This window comes from Leucopleurus acutus (assembly GCF_964270905.1).
Source record: "Leucopleurus acutus genome assembly, chromosome: 2".
Taxonomy (NCBI): domain Eukaryota; kingdom Metazoa; phylum Chordata; class Mammalia; order Artiodactyla; family Delphinidae; genus Leucopleurus; species Leucopleurus acutus.
In genome coordinates this window covers 169,191,244-169,215,154 of record NC_139143.1, presented here as the reverse complement: position 1 = coordinate 169,215,154, position 23,911 = coordinate 169,191,244, and the positions used below count along the sequence as shown (strand labels likewise).

Below are 23,911 nucleotides of genomic sequence, written 5' to 3'. Positions count from 1 at the left end.
AAACAAATATGTAAAATTCCACAAGTAAAATTTTATATACTATAAAATCAACAAAAATGACTGAATATCTACTTGTAAAACACTATCCTAGGAGTTAGTTTACTACTTATCTTCATGATGCAAAAGGTGTTAAATTCAAATTTCTTTTCAAAGGTACTGATTTAAACACAGCATTTAAAATGTAATAAGCAAGTAGATGCTCAATGGAGATATTTTCATTAATAATCATTCATCCTTCTACAGTTCACCATGCTTAGTAGAATCATAATCTATACAGTCTCCCCTAATCTAGAAAGTTCAGAAGCCATTCTAAACTTTTCTCTCTCAAAATGCAACATCCAACACCAAGCCACCACCTGTGCCTGGGTTCAACCTAATATCCAGGATTTTTTCTTTAACAAACATTTTGAAATAGAGAATAACAGTTTTTTTTTTAATCAGGTGTCAAAGGAACCTTCAAAAAGAATGAAAAAGAAATCAGAAGGAAGGTGAAGTGGCCAGGATGTCACTGACTCTACTCAAAGTTTCAGCAATTACATTTGGAAGAGTCAGCATGCCTAGAAGAACATAACAAATGCTTTCTGATAAAACGTAAAGGCCAAAAGGCCGAAAGCAAAGTTTAAAAAGAACCTCTCATTTCAATGACTATGACCAAAAAAGTTCACCAAGAATATCGTATTTTCCTGAAACATCTGACGCCAGAAACTGGCAAAAATATCACTGGAACTAAAATATGGCTACTTGTTAAAAGGTAATGTTAATAACTTTTTCATAGTAAGGTTTGTTATTGTGGATGACAGAAAACTCTGAAATAATGTACATGATTATCATGCCCATTTTATAGCTAAGGATATATTCAGAGAAATCATGCAACTTGCCCTAGTTGCAACCAGTTAGTGGTAGAACAAAGACCAGATCTCAGGCTTTCTATCACTATGGTCAGAAGACGTAACAAGTTGTGAATTTACAGACTTGGGTTCAAATCTTCTTCTTTTTTTAAATTTATTTTTGGCTGCACTGGGTCTTTGTTGCCTTTAGTTGCAGAGAGCGGGAGCTACTCTGTTGCGGTGCTCAGGCTTCTCATTGCGGTGGCTTCTCTTGTTGTGGAGCATGGGCTGTAGGCGCACGGGCCTCAGTAGTTGTGCCTCGCAGGCTCTAGAGCATGGGCTCAGTAGTTGTGGTGCACAGGCTTAGTTGCTCTGTGGCATGTGGGATCTTCCCGGACCAGGGCTCGAACCCATGTCCCCTGCATTGGCAGGCGGATTCTTAACCACTGTGCCACCAGGGAAGTCCCAGGTTCAAATCTTACCACCTTAATAGGTGTGTGATCCTGGGCACACAAATTCCATTTCCTTAATCTTATGCTGGGAAGTCATATAATCTACTTATCAGAATAAAAGAAATTATATGTAGAGCACTTAGCTTTAAACAAAAAGCTTTCAATAAGAAGTACTTATTACTATTTTTCTTATTCACTCTATTAGAGCAAATTTTAAACAAAGCAACTACTTCAGTCTTCTAAATCCATGATTTGGCAGCCATTTAAACACAAAGATCATGACTTGATAAATACCAACTATCCACAAAGAGTAGCTAAGAAATTTATTAATAGGGATCACCCATTCTGTCAACAAACTGTCTGCTGAATTCCCTATGCATGTGGTACTAGAATTCTATCTATTGCAACAAAAATCATGCATTAACTTACAAAAAAAATCTGACTACAAAAATACTGACTCAGAGGGGCTTCCCTGGTGGCGCAGTGGTTGAGAATCTGCCTGCCGATGCAGGGGACGTGGGTTCGTGCCCCGGTCCGGGAAGATCCCACATGCCGCGGCGCGTCTGGGCCCGTGAGCCATGGCCACTGAGCCTGCGTGTCCGGAGCCTGTGCTCCGCGATGGGAGAGGCCGCAGTGGTGAGAGGCCCGCGTACCGCAAAAATAAATAAATAAATAAAATGCTGACCCAGAATAAACTAGCTAGAATTTCAAGACCTGTGTTTTTCCTATAAACTTGTAAAATCTAAAAAATTAAACATACACTCTCTTACTAAAACTGATAAAAAGCAAAGGATTCTTGTTTGGATCATTATCATATGTACATATATGAGCTGGTGTTTTTCCTCAAAAGACAGCTTTAATTTGACGATGCTTATCAAAAGCCTAAATGTTCACTTTATTTACTTGGGGAAAAAACTCCATTTCTGGGACTTTATTCCATGGATATAATCATGTACTTATGCAAAGAATATTAATCTTATTTATAACACCAAAATATGGCTAAGTTATAGTTATAACTTAGTTATATAAATATAACATAAATAATAATGGACTGGTCAAAATAAATGAGATACTCTTTAATAGATTTAAAAACGTTAAATAACATGGAAGAGTATAACAACAAGATGCAAAGCCATGTGGACAGCATAATCCCAATTTTATAAGAAATTAATTAAATAGTAAGGCTAGAATGACAGATACCCAACATTTATATTGCTTTTTATCTGACAGGAGGATTTAGGGGATTTTTTTTTCCTTCAAGTAATCCAATTCACCACAATTTTCAGCAATAAATAGGTGTTATTCTAGTAAGCAAGAGAAAATGGCCTATCTAATATAAAAAGACACATAGTATTGCAATTAACTATCCTTTCTCATCTTGGTTAAAAAGCTTACTCTAAGTTAAAAGAGATAAAATAGGTATAAGATTTATGTCCAATTCAACAGATGTTATTATATATAAAATAAACGACAAGGATCTACTGAATAATACAAGGAACTATATTCAACATCTTACAATAACCTATAATGGAAAAGAATATGAGAAAGAATATATATACATACACACACACATATACATATGTATGTATATATGTAGGTATAAATGAATCACTTTGCTGTACACCTGAAACTAATACAACATTGTAAATCAACTTACTTCAATTTTTTTTTTTAATTGATGCTATAAATAAGCAATCTGAAGAACGAGTATCTCCCCTTTGGTAGCAAACTACTTAAAGAGAGAGCCAGAAGTGATCAGAGAATGGTGCTTAGAAACTAACTACAGTATCAAAGAAAGAAAACTTCACTATCAGTATGAATACTCAATTTGCCACACTTAACTGGAAAATCCTCTAAGCAGTATCACATGATATGTAATACCATGATCTCAACTAGTCACAATGAACAAGGACCTGATACGTAAAAGACATTCAGTAAAGCACAGTCAAGTCTGAGCATGAACTCAGATACCACACAAGGGAACTCACCCATTCACAATTCAATTTCTCTATCAGGGACGACACTACCTTTTACCTACACACAATAACTAATATTCGCATTCAGGTGGCATAAATTTTGTCTGCACTCACCTGCTGCTGCCCTTGCTGAGCCTGAGGGGTGGTCTGCTGATTAGCAGAGTTTGTTGCTGCGGCAGCGGCAGCAGCTTGCTGCTGGAAGAGGCTGGCAGGGTAGACTCCCCAGGGAGTAACTCCATAATACTGGTGAGGGACCACAGCCGGGCCTAAAAAATAGCAAGAGAAAGGTAAGAAAAGTTTAGACTATTAACAATCATCTCAGTTTCCAAAGACAACCTGACTCAGCAGACACTACTGTAAAATATTAACTTAATATATTGATTCATTCTAGCTACTCATGAATTCTATTTTTAAAAAACAGAAAATATTATACATGATCCCCACACCAAAGTCTTCTAAAGTCAGTAATATACTCCAGGCCTAGAGGAAGAAGCTAGTGAAGGACCAAGCATTGGAGATACTGAAAGAAAGCGTAAGTGATAGAAGCTGGAAGGGGTCCGTGTAAGAACAGATGGAGGAATTGGCCTTGCTCAATCAAGAAGGGAAATAAATGTAGAGTTTGTGTGCTTAAAGTGATGGAACACAGCAAAAGATTAAGTTGTACCCTGCTTTCAGTGGTAAGGATGGCACCTGAGGTGACTGACAGGGACAGGGACCTTGGTGCTTCATTAACTCCAGAAGCATGAAAATCCATCAGCTGTCTAACAAAGCCCAAACATGCCACTGAACCTCCATGGCTCAAATTCTAAGAGGCTTGGTTTTCCTATTTCTAATGTCACAAAAAGCATTCAGCACAACTACAATCAGACATTGGTATATGAGATTCAAATTTGTCAAAGCTGAAAACAAGCAGAAATAAAAAATGTAACACCTTGACTTCTTACAGACCTGAGTATTCTATACAAAACTAAGCGTTCTGGGCTTCCCTGGTGGCACAGTGGTTAAGAATCTGCCTGCCAATGCAGGGGACACAGGTTCGAGCCCTGGTCCAGGAAGATCCCACGTGCCACAGAGCAACTAAGCCTGTGTGCCACAACTACTGAGCCTGCGCTCTAGAGCCCATAAGCCACAACTACTGAGCCCAAGTGCCACAACTACTGAAGCCTGCGCGCCTAAAGCCCATGCTCCACAACAAGAGAAGCCACGACAATGAGAAGCCCGCACACAGCAACAAAGACCCAACACAGCCATAAAATAAATAAAATAAATAAACAAATTTATTTTAAAAAAACAACAACAACTAAGCATTCTGCTTTAGCCTAAATAATCTGTTCACCCTCTTTGGAAACAAGCTACAGCTGTAGTCTCTGCCAAACAGAACATGCAACAGAGAAGTAACAGAGCTATGCAGAAAGCAACCTGGGAGGGGCAGAACTCTAAACCACAGAATTCTCTGAAGCTGGTGGCAAGAAACACCAAGGCTTATTTGCCAACTAAGACAAGGACTCAAAGCCAGCTTCTCACATCTGCTGGAACACATCTCTAATAAGAACCTGCTTAGTTAAAGCACAGAGTTTCAAATATTTGCAACCTGATTAAATAATTACTGCACTTCTCAGTGAAGTTCCATAAAGCTGTTTCAAATATATCCATTCTGACATAGTAGCCAACCCTGTAGAAATATGTACTTCATTAAGTCAAAATCAATTTATACATGTTTTTTGTTTCTCCATTAAGTTCTAAAACACAAATAAGTCAAATTATATCACTGTCCAATATTACTCTGACATTTCTAATTCGGTATTTTCTGTATCTGTGGTCTTAGCCAAGATCAAGAAGCTCTGTTCATAAAGGTGCCCACTGTCAAACACAGGGCAAAATGGTTCAAAATGAAGGTGCTGCTTAGAAAAACTATGTTACAAAATGAGATATTTTTTAATAATAAACAAATGGGCTAAAAAATGTTAAACATGTAGGCATCTGAATAGTCTAAAAACGATACCTCCAAGTAGGAGAGAGTGGTGAGCCCCCAAACTCAGCTGACTATTGTTTATAAAGTGGGGTGGTCTTGGGACAGTTAAAGAAAGAATGAAAAAGAACACAATGAAGACTACCTATGTCTTAGTTTCCTCACCTGCAAAATGGGTGTAATAGATGTTAGGGTGTTGTCACATCTGTTGTTAAAGGTTGGGGTGCAACCTGCAGTGACAGTCCCAAGGCTCTCCCAAAAGTCAACAAAAGCAAACCTCTACTGTGCAGAGAATGCTGTTACAATAAACAACTGCACTGTCCTTTAAGTTTTCTCAACTGGCATTTCTACTACTTTCCTTGGTCATGTCTTGGTCATGTCTTTCCTTGGTCTACTACTTTCCTTGGCTCATGACACAGAGTTTAGGAAAATAGCTCAGGGTGCATCATTAATTGGGCTTGGCTCCTCAGGATGCCTGCTTCAATTCCTGTGTGATTAACACTCCACAAGAATATGCAGTTTCACAGTTTGGGCAGTTAACAGTTCTGGCTCTCTGTGAAAGCCCTTAAGTCATTTTCAGTCTGGCTCAGCTGATAAGTACAAAAGCAAGATTCTCATCACCAAACTCTGATCTCAGTGAGGACAAGTGTGTCATCCCTAAGACTAGTTCTTTGTTTCAAATAGCATATAGTAAGTTAGTAGAGGAAAGTTTGCAGAGGAAAGAAAGTACAGAGAAGACAATTCAGGATAACACAGACATTGTATACTACAGTGAAGTGCATGCATAGGCTTTGAGCTAGATCTGGCTCAAACCCGAACTCTACAACATTTAAATTGTGTGACCCCTACTACCCTAAGCAATCTACAGAATGAATGTGATCCCTATCAAATTACCCATGACATTCTTCACAGAACTGGAACAAATAATCCTAAAAATTATATGGAACCACAGAAGACCCAGAATTGCCAAAGCAATCCTGAGAAAAAAGAACCAAGCAGGAGGCATAACCCAGCCAAACTTCAGACAATATTACTAAGACACAACAGTAATTGAAACAGTGTGGTACTGGCACAAAAACCAACATATGGATCAATGGAACACAAGAGAGAACCTAGAAATAAACACACACACCTACAGTCAATTAATCTTCAACAAAGGAGGCAAAAATATACAGTGGAAAGAAGACAGTCTCTTCAGCAAGTGGTGTTGAGAAAGCTGGACAGCCACATGTAAATCAATCAAGTTAGAACACAGTCACACCATACTCAAAAATAAACTCAAGGGCTTCCCTGGTGGCGCAGTGGTTAGGAGTCTGCCTGCCGATGCAGGGGACGCGGGTTCGTGCTCCGGTCCGGGAGGGTCCCGCATGCTGCGGAGCAGCTGGGCCCGTGAGCCATGGCCGCTGAGCCTGCGCGTCTGGGGCCTGTGCTCTGCTATGGGAGAGGCCACGGCAGTGAGAGGCCCGCGTACCGCAAAAAAAAAAAAAAAACCAAAAACCTCAAAATGGCTTAAAGACTTAAATATAAGACATGACACCATAAAACTCCTGGAAGAGAACATAGGCAAAACATTCTCTGATATAAATCATAGCAATCTTTTCTTAGGTTCAGTCTTCCAAGGCAACAGAAACAAAAATAAACAAATGGGACCTAATCAAACTTACAAGCTTTTGTGGACTGCCCTCGGAGTCCAGTGGCTAAGACTCCATGCTCCCAATGCAGGGGACCCCGGTTCCATCCCTGGTTAGGGAACTAGATTCCACATGCCACAACTAAAGACTCCGACTCCGCATGCCACAACTAAGACCCAACGCAGCCAAATTATTAAGTAAATATTAACAACAACAACAAAAACTTACAAGCTTTTGTACAGCAAAGAAAACCATAAACTAAACAAAAAGACAACCTACAGCCTAGGAGAAAATATTTGCAAATGACGAGACTGACAAGGGCTTAATTTTCAAAATATACAAACAGCTCATGCAACTCAACAACAGCAACAAAAAACAAACAAACCAATAAAAAAATGGGCAGAAGACCTAAAGAGACATTTCTCCAAAGAAGATATACAGATGGCCAACAGGCACATGCAAAGATGCTCAACGTTACTAATTATTAGAGAAGTGCAAATCAAAACAACAATGAGGCACCATTTCATACAGATCAGAATGGCCATCATTAAAAAGTCCACAAATAACAAATGCTGGAGAGGCTGTGGAGAAAAGTGAACCCTCCTACATTGTTGGTGGGAATGTAAGTTGGTGCAGGCACTCTGGAAAACAGTATGAAGGTTTCTCAAAAAACTAAAAATAGAGTTGCCATATGGTCCAGCGATTCTACTCCTGGGCATATATCCAGGCAAAATTACAATTCAAAAAGATACATGCACCCCTATGTTCATAACAGCACTATTCACAATAGCCAAGACATGGAAACAACCTAAATGTCCAGCGACAGATGAATGGATAAAGAAGAAGTGGTACATATATACAATGGAATACTACTCAGCCATAAAAAAGAATGAAACAGGGCTTCCCTGGTGGCACAGTGGTTGAGAGTCCGCCTGCCGATGCAGGGGACATGGGTTCGTGCCCCGGTCAGGGAGGATCCCACATGCCGCAGAGCGGCTGGGGCCGTGAGCCGTGGCTGCTGAGCCTGCACGTCCGGAGCCTGTGCTCCGCAACAGGAGAGGCCACATCAGTGAGCGGCCCGCGTACAGCCAAAAAAAAAAAAACAAACAAACAAAAAAAAAAAACAAAGAAATAATGCCATATGCAGCACCATGGATGGACCTAGAGATTATCATACTAAGTGAAATAAGTCAAAAAGAGAAAGACAAATACCATATGATATCACTTATATGTGGAATCTAAAATATGACACAAATGAGCCTATCTATGAAACAGAAACATAGAAAACAGACGTGTGTGTGTGTGTGTGTGTGTGTGCGCGCGCGTTCGGGGGGGGGTGCCAGTGGGGAGGGATGGATTGGCAGTTTGGAATTAGCAGATGCAAACCATTATATATAGAATGAATAAACAACGAGGCCGTACTGTATAGCACAGGGAACTATAGTCAATATCCTGTGATAAACCATACTAGGAAAGAATTTTAGGGACTTCCCTGGCAGTCCAGTGGTTAAGACTTCATCTTCTAATGCAAGGGGTGTGGGTTTGATCCCTGGTCAGGGAGCTAAGATCCCACATGCCTCAAGGCCAAAAAACCAAAACATAAAACAGAAGCAATATTGCAACAAATTCAGTAAAGACTTTAAAAATGGTCCACATCAAAAACACAAAACAAAACAAAAAACTTTAATAAAATTTTTTAAAAGACTGTATATATGTATAACTGAATCACCTTGCTGTATAGCAGAAATTAACACAACATTGTAAATCAACTGTACTTCAATTTAAAAATATACAAAAATTTTAAAACAAAAATTAAACAATTTTGCACAAATAAAACAAGGTAAATATGGGATATTATAGATATATTAGTTAACTCGATGGAGGGAATCCTTTCACAATGTATACATATATTAATGTTGTGTACTCTAAATACATTACAATTTTGTCTGGCAATTATATCTCAATAAAGCTGGAGGGAAAAGTAGAGACTAAATAAATAAATTGTGTGACCTCAAGCAAGACAGCTCTCTGAGCCGCAAATTCCTAATCTGAAAAGCCATCATCCAACAATTCATATGAATGAAAAGCACTCACTGGCAAACAATTAATAAGGGTTCAATAAATATTAATGGTAATTAGCAAAGATTCTACTTCCCCTAAAGGCAACAGGGGCAGAGAAATTATACTACATATGTTCCCATCACAACCCATGCCAAAATGTGAACAATTCTAAAGAAAACAATATGAAATTCTATGCTGCATTTGAGTTCATAATTACAAATCACATGCTATAAAATACGTGAAATCTTACAAATAATAGTTAGTCACAATTAACATGACTTGGAGGGATGTCTCCAAAGAATATTTACTTTGGAAGACATTAAGTCTGTCCTAACGTTGAATTCAATCTACCATATATTTATGACCGCACCATGTTGACAGCTACTGTGCCACACAGAGTCAAGTAACAAAAGTGTCTGCCTTTGAAAGAGTTCAGTCTCAAGGGGGAAGAAAACCCAGTCATGTACACGTCCACAAGCAAATAAATACAAAGTGATGATTAGAGAAAGAACAGGGAAAGGTCAGCAAAGGAAGGCTTTCTAGAGGTGACAATAGCAGCTAAGAAGCTTCCCAGGCAAAGAATGGAGAAAGAGTTTACTCTAGAGGACTAAGAAGACCATGATGTCCAAAGACACAGAGGCCTAAACCAGTGTGGTATGTGTAGCAAACTAAAATCAATTTAGTACTGCTAGAATGTACGGTATGAGCCAGTGGGAGCCAATTTGAAGGGGGAGAAAGTGGCGCACATGTAGAGACATCCATATAGTCGTGGAGAGATCCCTATACATAGTGGGTCCAAATCCTCACCAATCCTCACAATGTCATGGCAGTTCCTTAGAAACACTGATTCCAAGGAACAACCCACCACCCACCATCACCACCACCACCCAAGTAGTTTGGAATGACCAGCCATACTGAAATTAACTGCAGTATGCTATATTAGAGTGGGTAAGACAGAAATCAATGAAGGGTTTAAGTAGAAGGATAAAAGGGTAAGATTTGTGGTTGAGACAGTTTTCTTGAACAATCTAGGTGGATGAAGAAGGGGAAGGAAGGAAGAAAATTGAAAATATGTAAGAAAGGGGCTTCCCTGGTGGCGCAGTGGTTAAGAATCCGCCTGCCAATGCAGGGGACACAGGTTTGAACCCTGGTCCAGGAAGATCCCACATGCCGCGGAGCAACTAAGCCCCTGCACCACAACTACTGAGCGTGCGCTCTACAGCCCGTGCTCCGCAACAAGAGAAGCCACCTCAATGAGAAGCCAGCGCACCACGACAAAGAGTAGCCTCTGCTCGCCACAACTAGAGAAAGCCCGTGCACAGCAACAAAGACCCAATGCAGCCAAAAATTAATTAATTAATTAATTAATTAATTAAAAAGAAAGCACATAAGAGAGAACAGCTGTAAAAGTCTACGTAAAGATTAAACAGACCTGGACTAGGGTAGACTAGAGGTAGTAGGAAGACCTGAGCAAGAGGAGAAATTCCCGAAATATGTATGAGCAACTGGTGCCTTAGTGGATCAAAAATATCTATACAGTAACACAACATTGTAAATGAACTATATGTCAAATAAAAATTAATTAATTAATTTACAAAGGAAGTGGCCTAAAGGCATTTGCACCACGTTAAAAAAAAAAAAAAAACAACGAAAAACAAAAACTATACAGGAGGTGGCTGATTAACCTGCCTTTAAATGTGTTCACGTCTGAGGTTACAGCTAAGCAGAGATGTCTAACTGGCTGACAGATGGTCCTGGAAATCAGGAGAGAAATCTCCACTGGAGACGTGGATTTGTGAAAGAGTATAAAGAATGTGTGCCCATCAAAATGACTTTTTAGCAGGTGAGAAAATCCCTCGTGTGGCAGAATGTCTCACCTAGTGTCGCTGCTGCAGCCAATCCAGCTGTGTAGGGGTCCGTCCCTGGGGGCGCAGCACTGATGATGTATGGGTTGGGGACAAACGCGGCGGGAGCTAAACCTGCTGAAAACATACCTGTCAGTAAAAACAAACTTGACTAAAACTGCAGCCCTACCAAACACCTACACAGTTTGGTTAATCATTCCAGGCTGTAGGTGAGGAAAAAAAGAAAAAAGAGAAGATAGGATAGGTTGAGACTAAAAAGGATTTTAAGAAGATAAAATAATCCTTGTACTAAAGATTATGGTGACATCTATCTATCGTCTATTTTTTTTAGCCTTTGCTAAAGACGTACAATTAAAACTGCTATGCAGTTTTTAATTCAGCACAATTTCTAAAGGACTATCAAAATTACATTATAACAGGCTAAAATAAAGCAATTTAAAAGACTTTGTAATGGGATAGAAGGATTTATTTCCATTTAAACAATTTTCCAGTTTTCCACAAAGAATATGCATGCATATTTATAAAGACTACTACCTACAAGTATAAATTAAGTAAGACCCAAGCAAAGGTCTTTATGCCTAGACTTAATACTGTTGACCCTTTGACAAAGCAGGGGTTAGGGGGTGCTGACCCCTACGTGGCCAAAAATTCATGTATAACTTTAAAGTCAGCCCTCCATAGCCACATTTCTGCATCAACGATTCAACCAACCGAGGATCAAGTAGTACTGTAGAACATTTACTGAAAAAAAATCTGAATATAAGTGGACCTGCGCAGTCCAAACCCATGTTGTTCAAGGGTCACCTGTATATCTAGGTTGGAAGCAAGTCTTTTCTTCCACAGCATTCCACAATCCATGATTGGTGATCTTCTATCTATTCAATCGTGTCATTTTAACATATTAAAAAAAAAAATTTCTACTTGTATAGCACTTTGTTTCAAAGAGACCTGAAAAAAGTGGGGGAGGGGTATAGGGGGTCTAGGCAATAAGACAAAAATATGCACATCAAAACATGAATAAGTGCAACAGGAAAAGGGCAAAGCTACTGTACTTTAAAAACCAGTGATTATATGATAATACTTTTTAAAATTTTCAATACATGCTACTTGGAAAATAGGCTTAAAAGTACTACTTGCTACTTAATAAGATGTGACATTGATAAATCCATAGTCTACACAAGCCCAACAAGCACAAAATTACTGTTACTTGAGTTCATCCAAACCTACCAACAGAGTTGATGCTAGTCACTACTACAGTAAATACTTTAAATACTGAAACAGCTGAGGCAGAGCAATAACTGGATACCAAGAAATCTTATCAGTTGAGGTCTAGAAAAATAAGAATGTTGCTAAAGACAACTGGACAAGAGTAAGAGGCCATTTATTGTACCTTGAGGGATTTGTCTGGACTTTGACAATCAGTCTGCTGGGTTCCACAGCAGCCGCTATCCTAAAATGGGGCCACCCCTATAAGGGAGCTTTCGGCTCAAGGACTTACCAATGTGGGGTTGATGCGCGGCTGCCAGCGCGTACTGCTGCTGCTGAGCGGCTGTCAACTGTTGGACAGCAAGTGCGTTGGGTCTTTGGAACAGCTGAGGGAAGAAAAGGACATGATGAGGTTAGAGAACCTGTCTTGTGAAATAATTTTAAAACCTCTCTGAATAAGAATTTCCATAAACCCTTGTTTAGACAGGATGCTTTAAACAAAAATGTTCTCATGTTCTACTCCATTCCCTTGGTATCTATGATGCTTCATAGTTCCGTTTTCCCTCTCTTGCTTTACCTCAGTTTGGTGTGCCTGGTTCCCACGTGCTAACTACTCACAGGTTATATGTCCCCTGAACCACAAACATACATACAAATGCCCTAAGAACTATTCCAGGTCTGAGGTTGCTGCCTGATCCAGAGCAACTTAAAAACTAAATGAGTATATTACAAATGACTTACCACGTTGCACTGAGTGCTGTTACCTCCCTTCAGTTCTTTTACGAACCCCACAAACACTTTGAATTAATTCTCACCTATTCATACTTTGGAGTATTCATTTCATCCTCTGGCTGCCTCTTCTTGGGGAAATAATATTGGATACCTTCCTCAACTAGTGGCTTATCATAATGGGTAAATTGGACAACTGTGCAATTTGGGGGGGCTCCCGAGTTTCCTAGAATACCAATTCTTTTATACGTAAGAAAAAAAAACAACAGAAGTATAGCTGCTACTAACGAAACTTGGATTATGAGCTCAGACCTAGCACGTTGTTAAGTTCCCAAGGAAAGGAGTTCAAAGGTCTTGACAAGAATATCCCAAGATTCTCCCTTATTACAAAGTCAATCACTCATTCTTTCATTCATTCTACAAATATTTATGAAACAACACCTGCTAGGTACTGTGCAAGGAACGAGGAACACAGCACTGAATAAAATGTTCATACATTTTAATATGAATAGTTTTGGTACAAAGAAAGGGGATTCCTGATTTTGGACTGCCCTGATGTGACTCCTTCCAAGGGGTTACACTAAAGACTTCTTTATTTTCTGAAATCAGACTAGGAGAATTTACTGATGGGACCTCCCTACAGAGGACCTTCAACCTACCTGCTCTTTCTACAGGACTTTTCAATGTTTCAGCTAACTTCACTGGATGATATATAACAGACACCATGGATCCTGAATTACAGATGTCTTCATAAAAAGACCTGATTGTTTCAGACATTAGGAGATAATGTCATTCTGACAACTCAGCTTAATTATCATCACAACTGAACTTTTGACTTCTTATTTATTTATTAGGCTGTGCCAGGTCTTAGTTGCAGCATGTGGGATCTAGTTCCCTGACCAGGGATTGAATCCGGGCCCCCTGCGTTGGGAGCACAGAGTCTTACCTACTGGACCACCAGGGAAGTCCCCAACTGAACTTTTTTTTTTTTTTTTTGGTACATGGGCCTCTCACTGTTGTGGCCTCTCCCATTGTGGAGCACAGGCTCCGGACGCGCAGGCTCAGTGGCCATGGCTTACGGGCCCAGCCGCTCCGCGGCATGTGGGATCTTCCCGGACCGGGGCACGAACCCGTGTCCCCTGCATCGCAGGTTGACTCTCAACCACTGCGCCACCAGGGAAGCCCCCCAACTGAACTTTTAATGTTATCTTAGGTGGTGGACTTTATTCTATGATCTGGTTACTTCTGTGCCTCAAATATGTGAGTAGACTGATTTTAAAAAATTGTTTTTAAAAGGTGAATATTCTGAACATACTGGCCAATTGTATTTGTTACCTCTCTTTCTATATATTCATCTTTCTAAAAACCAGAGTAGGGGCTTCACTGGTGGTGCAGTGGTTGAGAGTCCGCCTGCAGATGCAGGGGACACGGGTTCGTGCCCCGGTCCGGGAAGATCCCACATGCCGCGGAGCGGCTGGGCCTGTGAGCCATAGCCGCTGAGCCTGCACGTCCGGAGCCTGTGCTCCACAACGGGAGAGGCCACAACAGTGAGAGGCCTGCGTACCGAAAAAAAAAAAAAAAAAAACAGAGTAAAATAAGCCTCTGCTTTCACAGTATGAATGACAAAAGTAAACACGTACTACAGATTTCAAAAATACTTTAGAGTTTTTTATTTTCAAAGGTTAAAGAAAAGAAAAACTTCATTATGATTCTGGTAAAAAGATAGTACTACTTTACAAGCATTGATTAAATATCAAGTATTCAAAAGAAATATAGAGGGCTTCCCTGGTGGTGCAGTGGTTGAGAGTCCACCTGCCGATGCAGGGGACACGGGTTCGTGCCCCGGTCCGGGAAGATCCCACATGCCGTGGAGCGGCTGGGCCCGTGAGCCATGGCCGCTGAGCCTGCGCGTCTGGAGCCTGTGCTCCACAACGGGAGAGGCCACAACAGTGAGAAGCCCGCGTACCGCAAAAAAAAAAAAGAAATATAGGAATCTATTGACAAACATATCAAAACAACTGTTCACTCCAGGAAAGGAGCCGACCAGTACTATTTGGTAACTACACCCTGTGATCATTGCCAGGCTGGTTTCTGTTTCACCTCAAGGACAGTGCCTCTGGAGTGCTCCTACCAACAGCTCCTCCCCCACCCCCGCAAGACAGGCAGCCAGGAGGCAGGAAACAAGTAAAATAGTGGAAAGCTGTTTAAAAATGTTTTCCAAGGTTGTGAAAATACCTCACAGTTCCACTAAACATCTACTGTCCCTTCAATGGATCTCTGGAATTTTCCTAGCCTAAAACCTTTTGAAATATTTAACATCTCAGACACCGCTCATGCTAGCCTCTTCCCTCTACCCTTCTTGGGCCTGCTGCAAATAAAATAACTCATTTCATTCAACAAACATTTTTTTGAGCACTTATTATTAGCTAGGCACTGCAACATGAAGTTAGGGAAATAAGGATACTAGTGTGTTCAGAATACAACTCTTGAGGTTATCTTGACTTATTAACTGAAAACAGTACTCCAATACCATTCCATTATGACTTATCCTCACTTCACATGCTTTTAACATTTCATGTAACACTATACATATGTACTGTATCCGTAAATATACATATAAATACACAGTGTGTGAATAAAGTAACCATTCCGCATTACATCAGTCTGTGGTCCTCACTACCATGTTACCACCGAGAGTAGGGACTATTACTTTTAACTAAAAACATATAGGCCCTATAAAAACACCCATATATCCTGCCTTTGAGAGCTGGTTAATATCTCAGTGATTATGGCAAAAAGAGAAGGAATTATTTTGAGTGCATTTTGCAATAAACAATTAACATAAGTAAATTATGCATTGACAACAGGCAGATTTTATTATAGTATAGATTACAGCAATTCTAGCACATTTTCTTTATGTAAATGGTCCAATATTAACTGGCAATACAGGTTATTCAAAACAAAATTGGGTAACTGGCAAGTGATGGATTCTAAAGGATCCTGAAAAACTCATACAAATGCCATCTGCTGGGCAAAGTGCTGAACTCTGTCAACATTTTCATGATTTTCACAGAGTAAGCCAATAATAACTGAGAAACACAATACTGTGAAACTTGGGGAAAATGCTTATTTTAAGGTCAGTATAATGATAAATGTGCCACAATTTATTGCCATTTACTTAGGGAGAATTCATAAGCTATTCAAGAAACAGAATGCAGGGGAAAATATGTCAACTATTTCAAGCTTATCAAGGTTCCTAATAAGAAATCCTGAAGGCATAATTTGGGAACCACACAAGCAAGCTTGTTTAACTCCCTTCTGTGACACTATATGAACTAACAAAAGATACCCTGCATGGTTTATATTCCAGAAGTGATTCCAGGCAGTCAAAAACACCCAACATAGTGACTGGCATACAGCTGGCACCTGATAAGAGACAGCTATTACTACTATTGTTATCAATAATAATTGCTGGCATAAAAACATTGTTGTTGAGTTTTCAGAATCTGGAAGAGTAATATCTAAATATGGAGTTAGCCAATGTCAAAGACTATCCTTTCTCCCCCCAAAATAAAATGTACTGCCAGGCCTGGCTTCTTACCAGTTTAAGGCAATATACATAGTGGAGAGAGGACAACAGCACAGAGTCTGGGGCCAGAAAGCCTGCATTCATGTCTCAGCTGTACCACTGACTGTGTGTGTGAGACACTGGGCAGGAAAACCTCTGTGCTTTACTCTCCTCCTCTCTCTAACAGGGACAATAAAGATTTGTCTAACTCATAAGGTTGTTCTAAGTATTAAAATCAATACACATAAAGCACTTGAAAGTCCTTTATATGTGATATTCTTTATGATGAATGAGGAGAGCACCCACACACACGGACAAAGCCCTTCTGTGGGCCACCTCTTACAGCTCATCACCCAGTACAGCAGCCCAGGATGCGGACAAGGAAAGCAGAAGGCAAGACTCTTCTGAGTCAGTGTTAAAGTCAAAACCCCACTGAGTTCATGAGCACCAGCTGCCGTCAGGTCACAAAAAGGGAAGAAAGAAAAACCTTTTTAGTTTTTGTTGTCGATGAGTATTTTTTAAAACATACTCCTTGCAGAAAAAACTAAGAATGCAGTTGAATACTCCATGCATCAAAAGGCGTTACATTTCTAGTACTAGGTCCAAAGGAAACAGCTAGGAGCTAGAAACCAAAACAAAGATGTTTGCATAGGTGGTAGTATATGATCTGCAGTTAAGTCTGTAAGCTTCATGATGTCTTAATTTTCTTATCTATAAAAATAAATAAATAAATTCTGCCCAAGTAAATTGTAAAAAAAAAAATAAATCTATAAAAATATAATAGCTGCCCTACCTCATGGGGCTATTGTCAGAATTCACAGAGAAAAGCCCTTCAAACACTACGAGTATTACATCAATAGTGGGGCTATAAATTTTTAAGAAAAAATTATATCCTGGAGCTAGTCCTCAGTATATGAAATTTGTGAAAGTTTGCTACTGTCTGAAGCTTCTAGATCAAAGTTCATTTTTGACCAGGTTATTTGAACAGCTGCAATAATCAACTAATAATTATAATGATTTTTGGTTTAACAGGTACATACAAACTATGCTGTCAATTTTTTAAAAAACAAAAAATTCATATTTCTTTAGCAGAAGAAGAATCGGATTCCAAAATAAATGATTTATAAATAAGGTGAGGAAAAATATATCCTTCCATCAAATAAGTTAGTCTTTTGAGAAAAATCATATTCTAAAATTTCAGCAAAGTCAAGTAACAATAAAGGCAAGTTTCAACTGACCTAACTGCTAGCTAAAGTCAGCATTTTAACAGTGACTGTACGCATGACACTGACAGAATAATCTTCCTCTTATTTATAAACTGAAAAGAAAGCCAAGAATTTTAAACACCTATATTAAAACTATGCACACACCTGGTCTCATAAGAATGACATTTAAATCACTACCACACTTTAAAAAGCAATGCATGCCAATTTCCTCTCCCATCTGACTAGGGCTTTCAGAGTACTGTCTCTTTGTTTAAAATTCATGCTTAACAGGTTAGAGCTTTAGTACTTCAGTACACAATTTTGTAAAACATGCCACATCATTGGGTTATTTTTATATTAACTGAACCCTAAATAAAGAATATCAACAATTAACCAGATTAACCCACCTGATTACCAATCTTGGCTTTGGTTTCTGTTACATATGATTGTAATATAATGAAACCTAGTAATATTTTTCTAAAGTATACTTAGGTAAATATAGATAACTGCATAGCTATTTATTAAAATAAAGAATATTGCTCAAGCATCAAAACACAAAATGGTATGAACACAGTATATGTGAGCTGTCCACTTTGTTTTCCAGGATTAAAGAGAAGACAATGAGGGGAAAATGAGGAAAGAGATATCAATGAGCATTTCAAACTACCCTAAATTAAGGGTTCCTAACCCCAGATCTTTGTACCTGGGGCAGATAAAGTTATCTTTATTGTCATGAAATTTAGCATGTCCTTCAATTATTATTGTAGGCAACAAATCACATTAAATTTAGCCACAAATCTGTGATTTAATCACCAATAGAAATCATATATACTTTCATGTTACTTTATGATTGTTAGACATTTCAAAATCTTGCTTATGCTCATTATGACAGCTAGTACAACTACCTCTATCTCATGCATCATATGATAAAGAAGCAAATCTGTTCAATTTGTTGCCAAATTTGCTGTCAAACAAATTTGTTGTCAAATATTGTTATAGCTATTTTTATATAATTGGCTTTCTCTGTAATCCTACTTACACTATACATTTTAAAACAGTATTCTAAGAATTCAGTCTGAGATCTTACCTAACTGCTAAGGGGTTCATGGCACCAAAAAAGGAATCCCTGCTCTAAATACATCTCAGGTTAAGTTTATGGTTAACAGTGGCTAGACAAGTAATTTAACTACCCAAAACCAAAGTATCCCTAAGTACAGTTAGATTGTAATAAATTAAATGAGAATTACCTTTTCTGTATTTTCAGGCTGCTTTATATTATGTGTCTAAATATAAGCTGATATTGTCTTATGAAACCAACTTATTACACCAAATGAAATGAAACAGGACACAAGAAGGAATTATTTATTTTGTCAATTTTCAAACATAAAAGCACAAAGCTACCCTACCAATTATAGCAAATAACTCAAAACTTAAAAAAAAAAATCCTCTGATGCCCGTTTAAGAAAGCCATGATAAAAATGTACAGAAAAATATGTGCCACATTAGACCTTTGGTTCAATCCTCACAATCATTAATATTGTCTGTACTCAGTCGTGGCTCTCAAGGCCTCTGTGACCTGGACTCAATAACCAAATGCATCTATCTCCTTTTTACCTTCTACGTGTATCTTCTACTCTTGTCAACCAATGACCACACCACTGTCATTTCCATCTCCATACCTCTGTTCTCTTAACTGCAGCAATATACGTACATTCCACGTGTCATTCAAGTTAGGTCTATGCAAACTTGGTCCTCATTGAGCCCTCCCCTGGTCTGACAGGATCCTCGACCAAGCAATTTAGCACTTAGTTCCTCAACCATTCCATAATTGTTTCATGTATGATAGTCACTCTATGAACACTAGCTCTGTTCTCTATGGACAAAACCTGAAGTTCCTGGAAGGACACAACAGTCAACAGTTAACTGACTAATATGGGCAAAAGAATGCTGCTAAGCTAACACTCAACACAGAAAAACTAAACCGTGATAATTAAGCCATTACTTCTTAAAAATGTCTTCTTAATGACCATAAGGCAGCACAGCAAAGTCGGTAAGACTCACAACACTATCTATGCAACCCCACAAGTCACTTTTCTTCAACCTCAACTACCAGCTAGGGTGACTGTTTGTTTCTACATTATCTATTGAACACATATATGTTCATTTCTAATTTTAAGCCTTTAGTTTACTATTTCCTCCACTGGAATTTTCATTCTTCTCCTGGTATAAACGTCTTGCAAGGCACAGCTCAAGATCCACCTCTTCCGTAAGTCCTTCCTTCCCCAGGTAAAGAGTATGCTCTCCCTAGGACATGGGCATAAATGGTCTCATCACTTGTCATGCAGTATTTCCTTGTACTATTTAAATGACCAAATGAGCCATAATAACTAAACTGAGAGCCATGGGGTTGGGGGAGCCCGTTCCATTCATGAAAGATATGCTTGGCTACAGGTGACAACAAGAAATGCGAACAGAAGGTTATAACCTGCAGTCCACAGATCTGTGATCTCCCTGAAGTTATCCACAAAATAGAGTGTCAAAAGAATTATGTTTTTCTGATGAGAGGACTATGGCTTTTGATCAGATGGCAAGAGGGCTCTGACAGTAAAAAGGTTAAATACTGATTCAGGAGGTAAATTTACTGGATATGATAACAGGTCCAGTTATTTGTCTATGAGGTACACCTACTGGGCTAGACCTAAACGACTCACATATTAGAATAGATACAAGGCCTCAAAGAGTAGCCTCCAGACCTCTTAGAAGGCTAGTTTCCAATTTTAGTTTTGGGAAGTATATTAAATACGGGGGATGTTCTGAGATAATATAATAGGGGTATGGAAAAGATTCCCTGGAAATTTGTTCCACTAAAGCAAAGCAGAGGACACAGAGGAATCAAGACCCCACCTTACCCTCTAAGGAGATTACAATCTAGCAGAGGACATGTAATCATAACACAAAGCAGAACACGATGACTCCTTTTCTTAAGGGAAGCACAAAGCACTACAGGGTTCAAAGGAGATAGACATGACAACTTTTTGATTTGGAAATCAAGAAAGGTAACAGCACTGGACCTTGAAGAATGAGAACCATTTTAATTAGTAGAAAGGGGAATAAAACGTTAACGAAAAGCAAAAGGGTAAAAAAGATTAGAAGGATAAAGTGTAGGAACAAACACCAATTTACAGTAGAGCAAGGATCCTTCCTTCTTAATTACTACTGGCTTTTATGCTGGAGCCTTTAGGAAGTTAAGGGTCTTGAAGAGTCTTGGGCCAACGGTTCCCAGGCATGCTATTAGGCTGCCAAGTACAAGAATGTGTACAGCCATCTACTCAGAATAGCAAGAATTATGAGCCCATGGGACAAAGTAACAATGATCACATCCTATGATGATGGTGTACCTGTGTAACAATGTCCCTATACTGCAGCAACCAAGACATGCATGGGAAGTCAGAACCCAAAAATAGTTTAACTTGCAAAATAATGACGTTAATGTCCAAAAACTGCTGAAATGGGATACATGGTAAAGGCACCCAAGGTTTTATAAATCTGAGTGGGAGGTGTCTTTGATTTAATTGTGTTAACTATTTGTGGGTATGCAAAAGTACATTTCTGTTCAAGTCCTAATAATTATCCAGGCTCCTCAAAAATTGATAGAATTATTTTGAAACCCAAGATCAATAAATCAAAAGAGAATCCCAGCTCTGATTATGAGGTAAAGAACAATTATATGAAAGAGAATCAGATTTTCATTCATAAGAGGTTGGAGACAAACACTTTTTTTTTTTTTTTTTTTTTTTTTTTTGCGGTACGCGGGCCTCTCACTGTTGTGGCCTCTCCCGTTGCAGAGTACAGGCTCCGGATGTGCAGGCTCAGTGGCCATGGTTCACAGGCCCAGCCGCTCTGCGGAACGTGGGATCTTCCCAGACCGGGGCACAAACCCGTGACCCCTGCATCGGCAGGCGGACTCTCAACCACTGCGCCACCAGGGAAGCCCAAACACTTCTTAAATAAACACTTCTTCAGCAACAAGCAAAGAGTTAGATTGGGTTAGATTGGGAATGGAAGCTAAGAACCAAAGCCGACTAGAGTTCTACGGGTTGCTAGGGGAAGTTCAGACCAATGAGACAGAGTAAAAGAAAGAATTCAGATAAAACTTCTTGAGATAACTAGGTTAAAGGAACCTGATTAGAATCAGCCTGCACTTAACATACCTCAATTTAGATAGAGAAATTACCACATTAATGTTCTAAGCTGAACAAGTTGAATTCTACACAGTAACAGTGTGTCCCTATGTTTGCTGATGTGACACAAAATATCTTGAAGTCTATGATCTCCTCAGCATCTGAAGTAATTTCTGGCTTCACTCAAAAGTGCTGTTTTGAGGATTCATTGTGAGAAAACATTAAAAAGAAGACAAAAAGCACAGGAAGTCAAATTCCTATGGAAAGGTGAGCATAACTACTGGGAACTACGGGGAGAGTAGTGTACACTTTTAGTTCACTTTCTCTCTGGAAAAAGAGTTGGTTAATTAAACCTAATATATCCATCTGATATGAGCACAGATTATGCACATCACATCACCCCTTAAAGGGGTTTGTTTTTGTAAACTTCACATGGTTAACTTTATTATCCAATCATCTATCAATCAAAATTCATTTAAAATCAGCCATTTATGACAACTAAAGGGACAGTATGGTACAACTGATCTACAAAGACCATAAGCCAATTTTCCCCAGAGAAAAAAATTATAGATATGTAATTTTTAAACTTCAAAATGAGATTTTAACCTTTCAAACCTAGAAGTTTATATTTATATTCCAAAATTAAGGAGCATCAGAATTCATGGCCCATAAAACTGCTTGTAGCCACAAAGGAGAACCTGTGGTACTTAACATGATCAGGAGGCTACCTACCCCCGTTTTATAATTCAGACAGCTAATTTTCCTTTAAAAAAAATTAAACAGAAGAATCAGTAAACCCTAGAGTTAGTCATACCATGCCTTCAAAACCAGAAGGCACACATACAATATATTCCAAAGACTTATGAATAATAAAAGAAAAGCCAGGTCATTTCACTGCAGATTTTATGTCGCATGATTTGTGTTTTTCCCCTAATTACATTCTAACTCTTTTGAAAGGTACCAGGTATGTCTGTTACCTGCAGTAACTCACTTAATTAAAAGACAGGACTAATAAGACATCTGGCACTGGACTCCTGACAGTGGCAGACAACAGAGTTTACTATTTTAAAAACAAAAACCAACAGCAGTACAATCACATTAATCTTCAGTGAATTAATTTAACATTCAAGAGGATTGTGTTACAAGAGGTAACACCACCACATCCCCTCCCCAGGCCCTGAAGAAAGAGAGGAGCCAAAGGAAGTACACAGAGCAGGGTGGTCTCTTGCCAATAAACCTCAACATGGGAATAAGCTTCTGGAGGGGAAGATGCAGAGGCTTTGTAATCCACATCACTGTTGGGTTAATAAGGACTGGTTATCAAAGGCCTAAAATAATGCCACCCTCCTCCCATTACCCGATTCTCAGTTACTTGAATAATGTGCTGGCTGCAGGGAGAGCAGAGAGAGTGACAGAGACACACACAGTACCTGTTGTTGAGAATTGTAGTCAAAAAGTCCCACAGTTGCTGCTGCTGAGTCCACAGGTACCTGCGTGCCTGAATAATCAAACTGAAGAGGCTCCATGCCCACATGTTCCATGGGGTCCAAGGGGACACTCTGGGACTCCATGTTGGAGAAATCCTCCACAGGCTTGGCACCATTGGTGCTGGTCAGCTGGGCTAAACCCTCAGAACCATTCTGGTTTGGACCCAGAAGATCCACTTCATTAGCAGAGTTCTGGCAATTACCAGGGGTACGGCTAAACAGAGAAAGTAAAGGGCATTAAACCTTATTTTGAGTGGGGAGGGACACTACAGCAACCTAAGTTTAAGGACAACGTGCTTGACACAGCTCATTACCAATAGTATTTAAAACTATTTCTACAAAATGACTGGAGACCCTTCTGGTGCTTATATGTTCTATCCTATAAAATGACTCTTCTATTGCTTGCCTCTCCACCACAACCCACCCCTTAAATTTACATTAACTGCTATTAATTTACAATCCCTTTAACCAAGGGGCCCAGATTTGAGGAACACTGGATGAACTGGGGAAAAAATCACTGCCTGTGGCATCCATGAAAACAGAGATCCCAAAATACAGGTAGTAAAATATGCCCCCCAAAAGCAACATCTACTCTTTAAACAGAGTCAATGGACAAAGTAGTTTCTAAGGGGAAATTCCACATCTGAGAATAACTCTATTTCAAAAAAATATTTTTTAATAGGTGAAAATTCTGTGTGTGTATTTCCTGGGTACCACTGGCCACTGATAAAACTGTCTCCCCTTTTCCCCTTCT

The 23,911-nt window shown here is 39.2% G+C and overlaps 1 protein-coding gene across 12 annotated transcripts in view; it reads right to left on the bottom strand.

Moving 5' to 3' along the window:
• Window positions 1-23,911, bottom strand: part of PUM1 (pumilio RNA binding family member 1) — a 164,755-nt gene that overhangs the window by 38,924 nt on the left and 101,920 nt on the right. For 8 of the 12 annotated variants that reach the window (XM_082833315.1, XM_082833310.1, XM_082833305.1 and 5 more), the window contains 4 exons: window positions 23,101-23,371; window positions 12,280-12,373; window positions 10,794-10,898; window positions 3,370-3,521 (listed from right to left, as the gene is read on the bottom strand). In XM_082833315.1, coding sequence (XP_082689441.1) covers window positions 3,370-3,521; window positions 10,794-10,898; window positions 12,280-12,373; window positions 23,101-23,371 — 622 coding nt within the window. The remainder of the gene's footprint in view (window positions 1-3,369; window positions 3,522-10,793; window positions 10,899-12,279; window positions 12,374-23,100; window positions 23,372-23,911) is intronic. The other 4 variants (XM_082833316.1, XM_082833306.1, XM_082833309.1 and 1 more) reach the window with 1 other exon arrangement.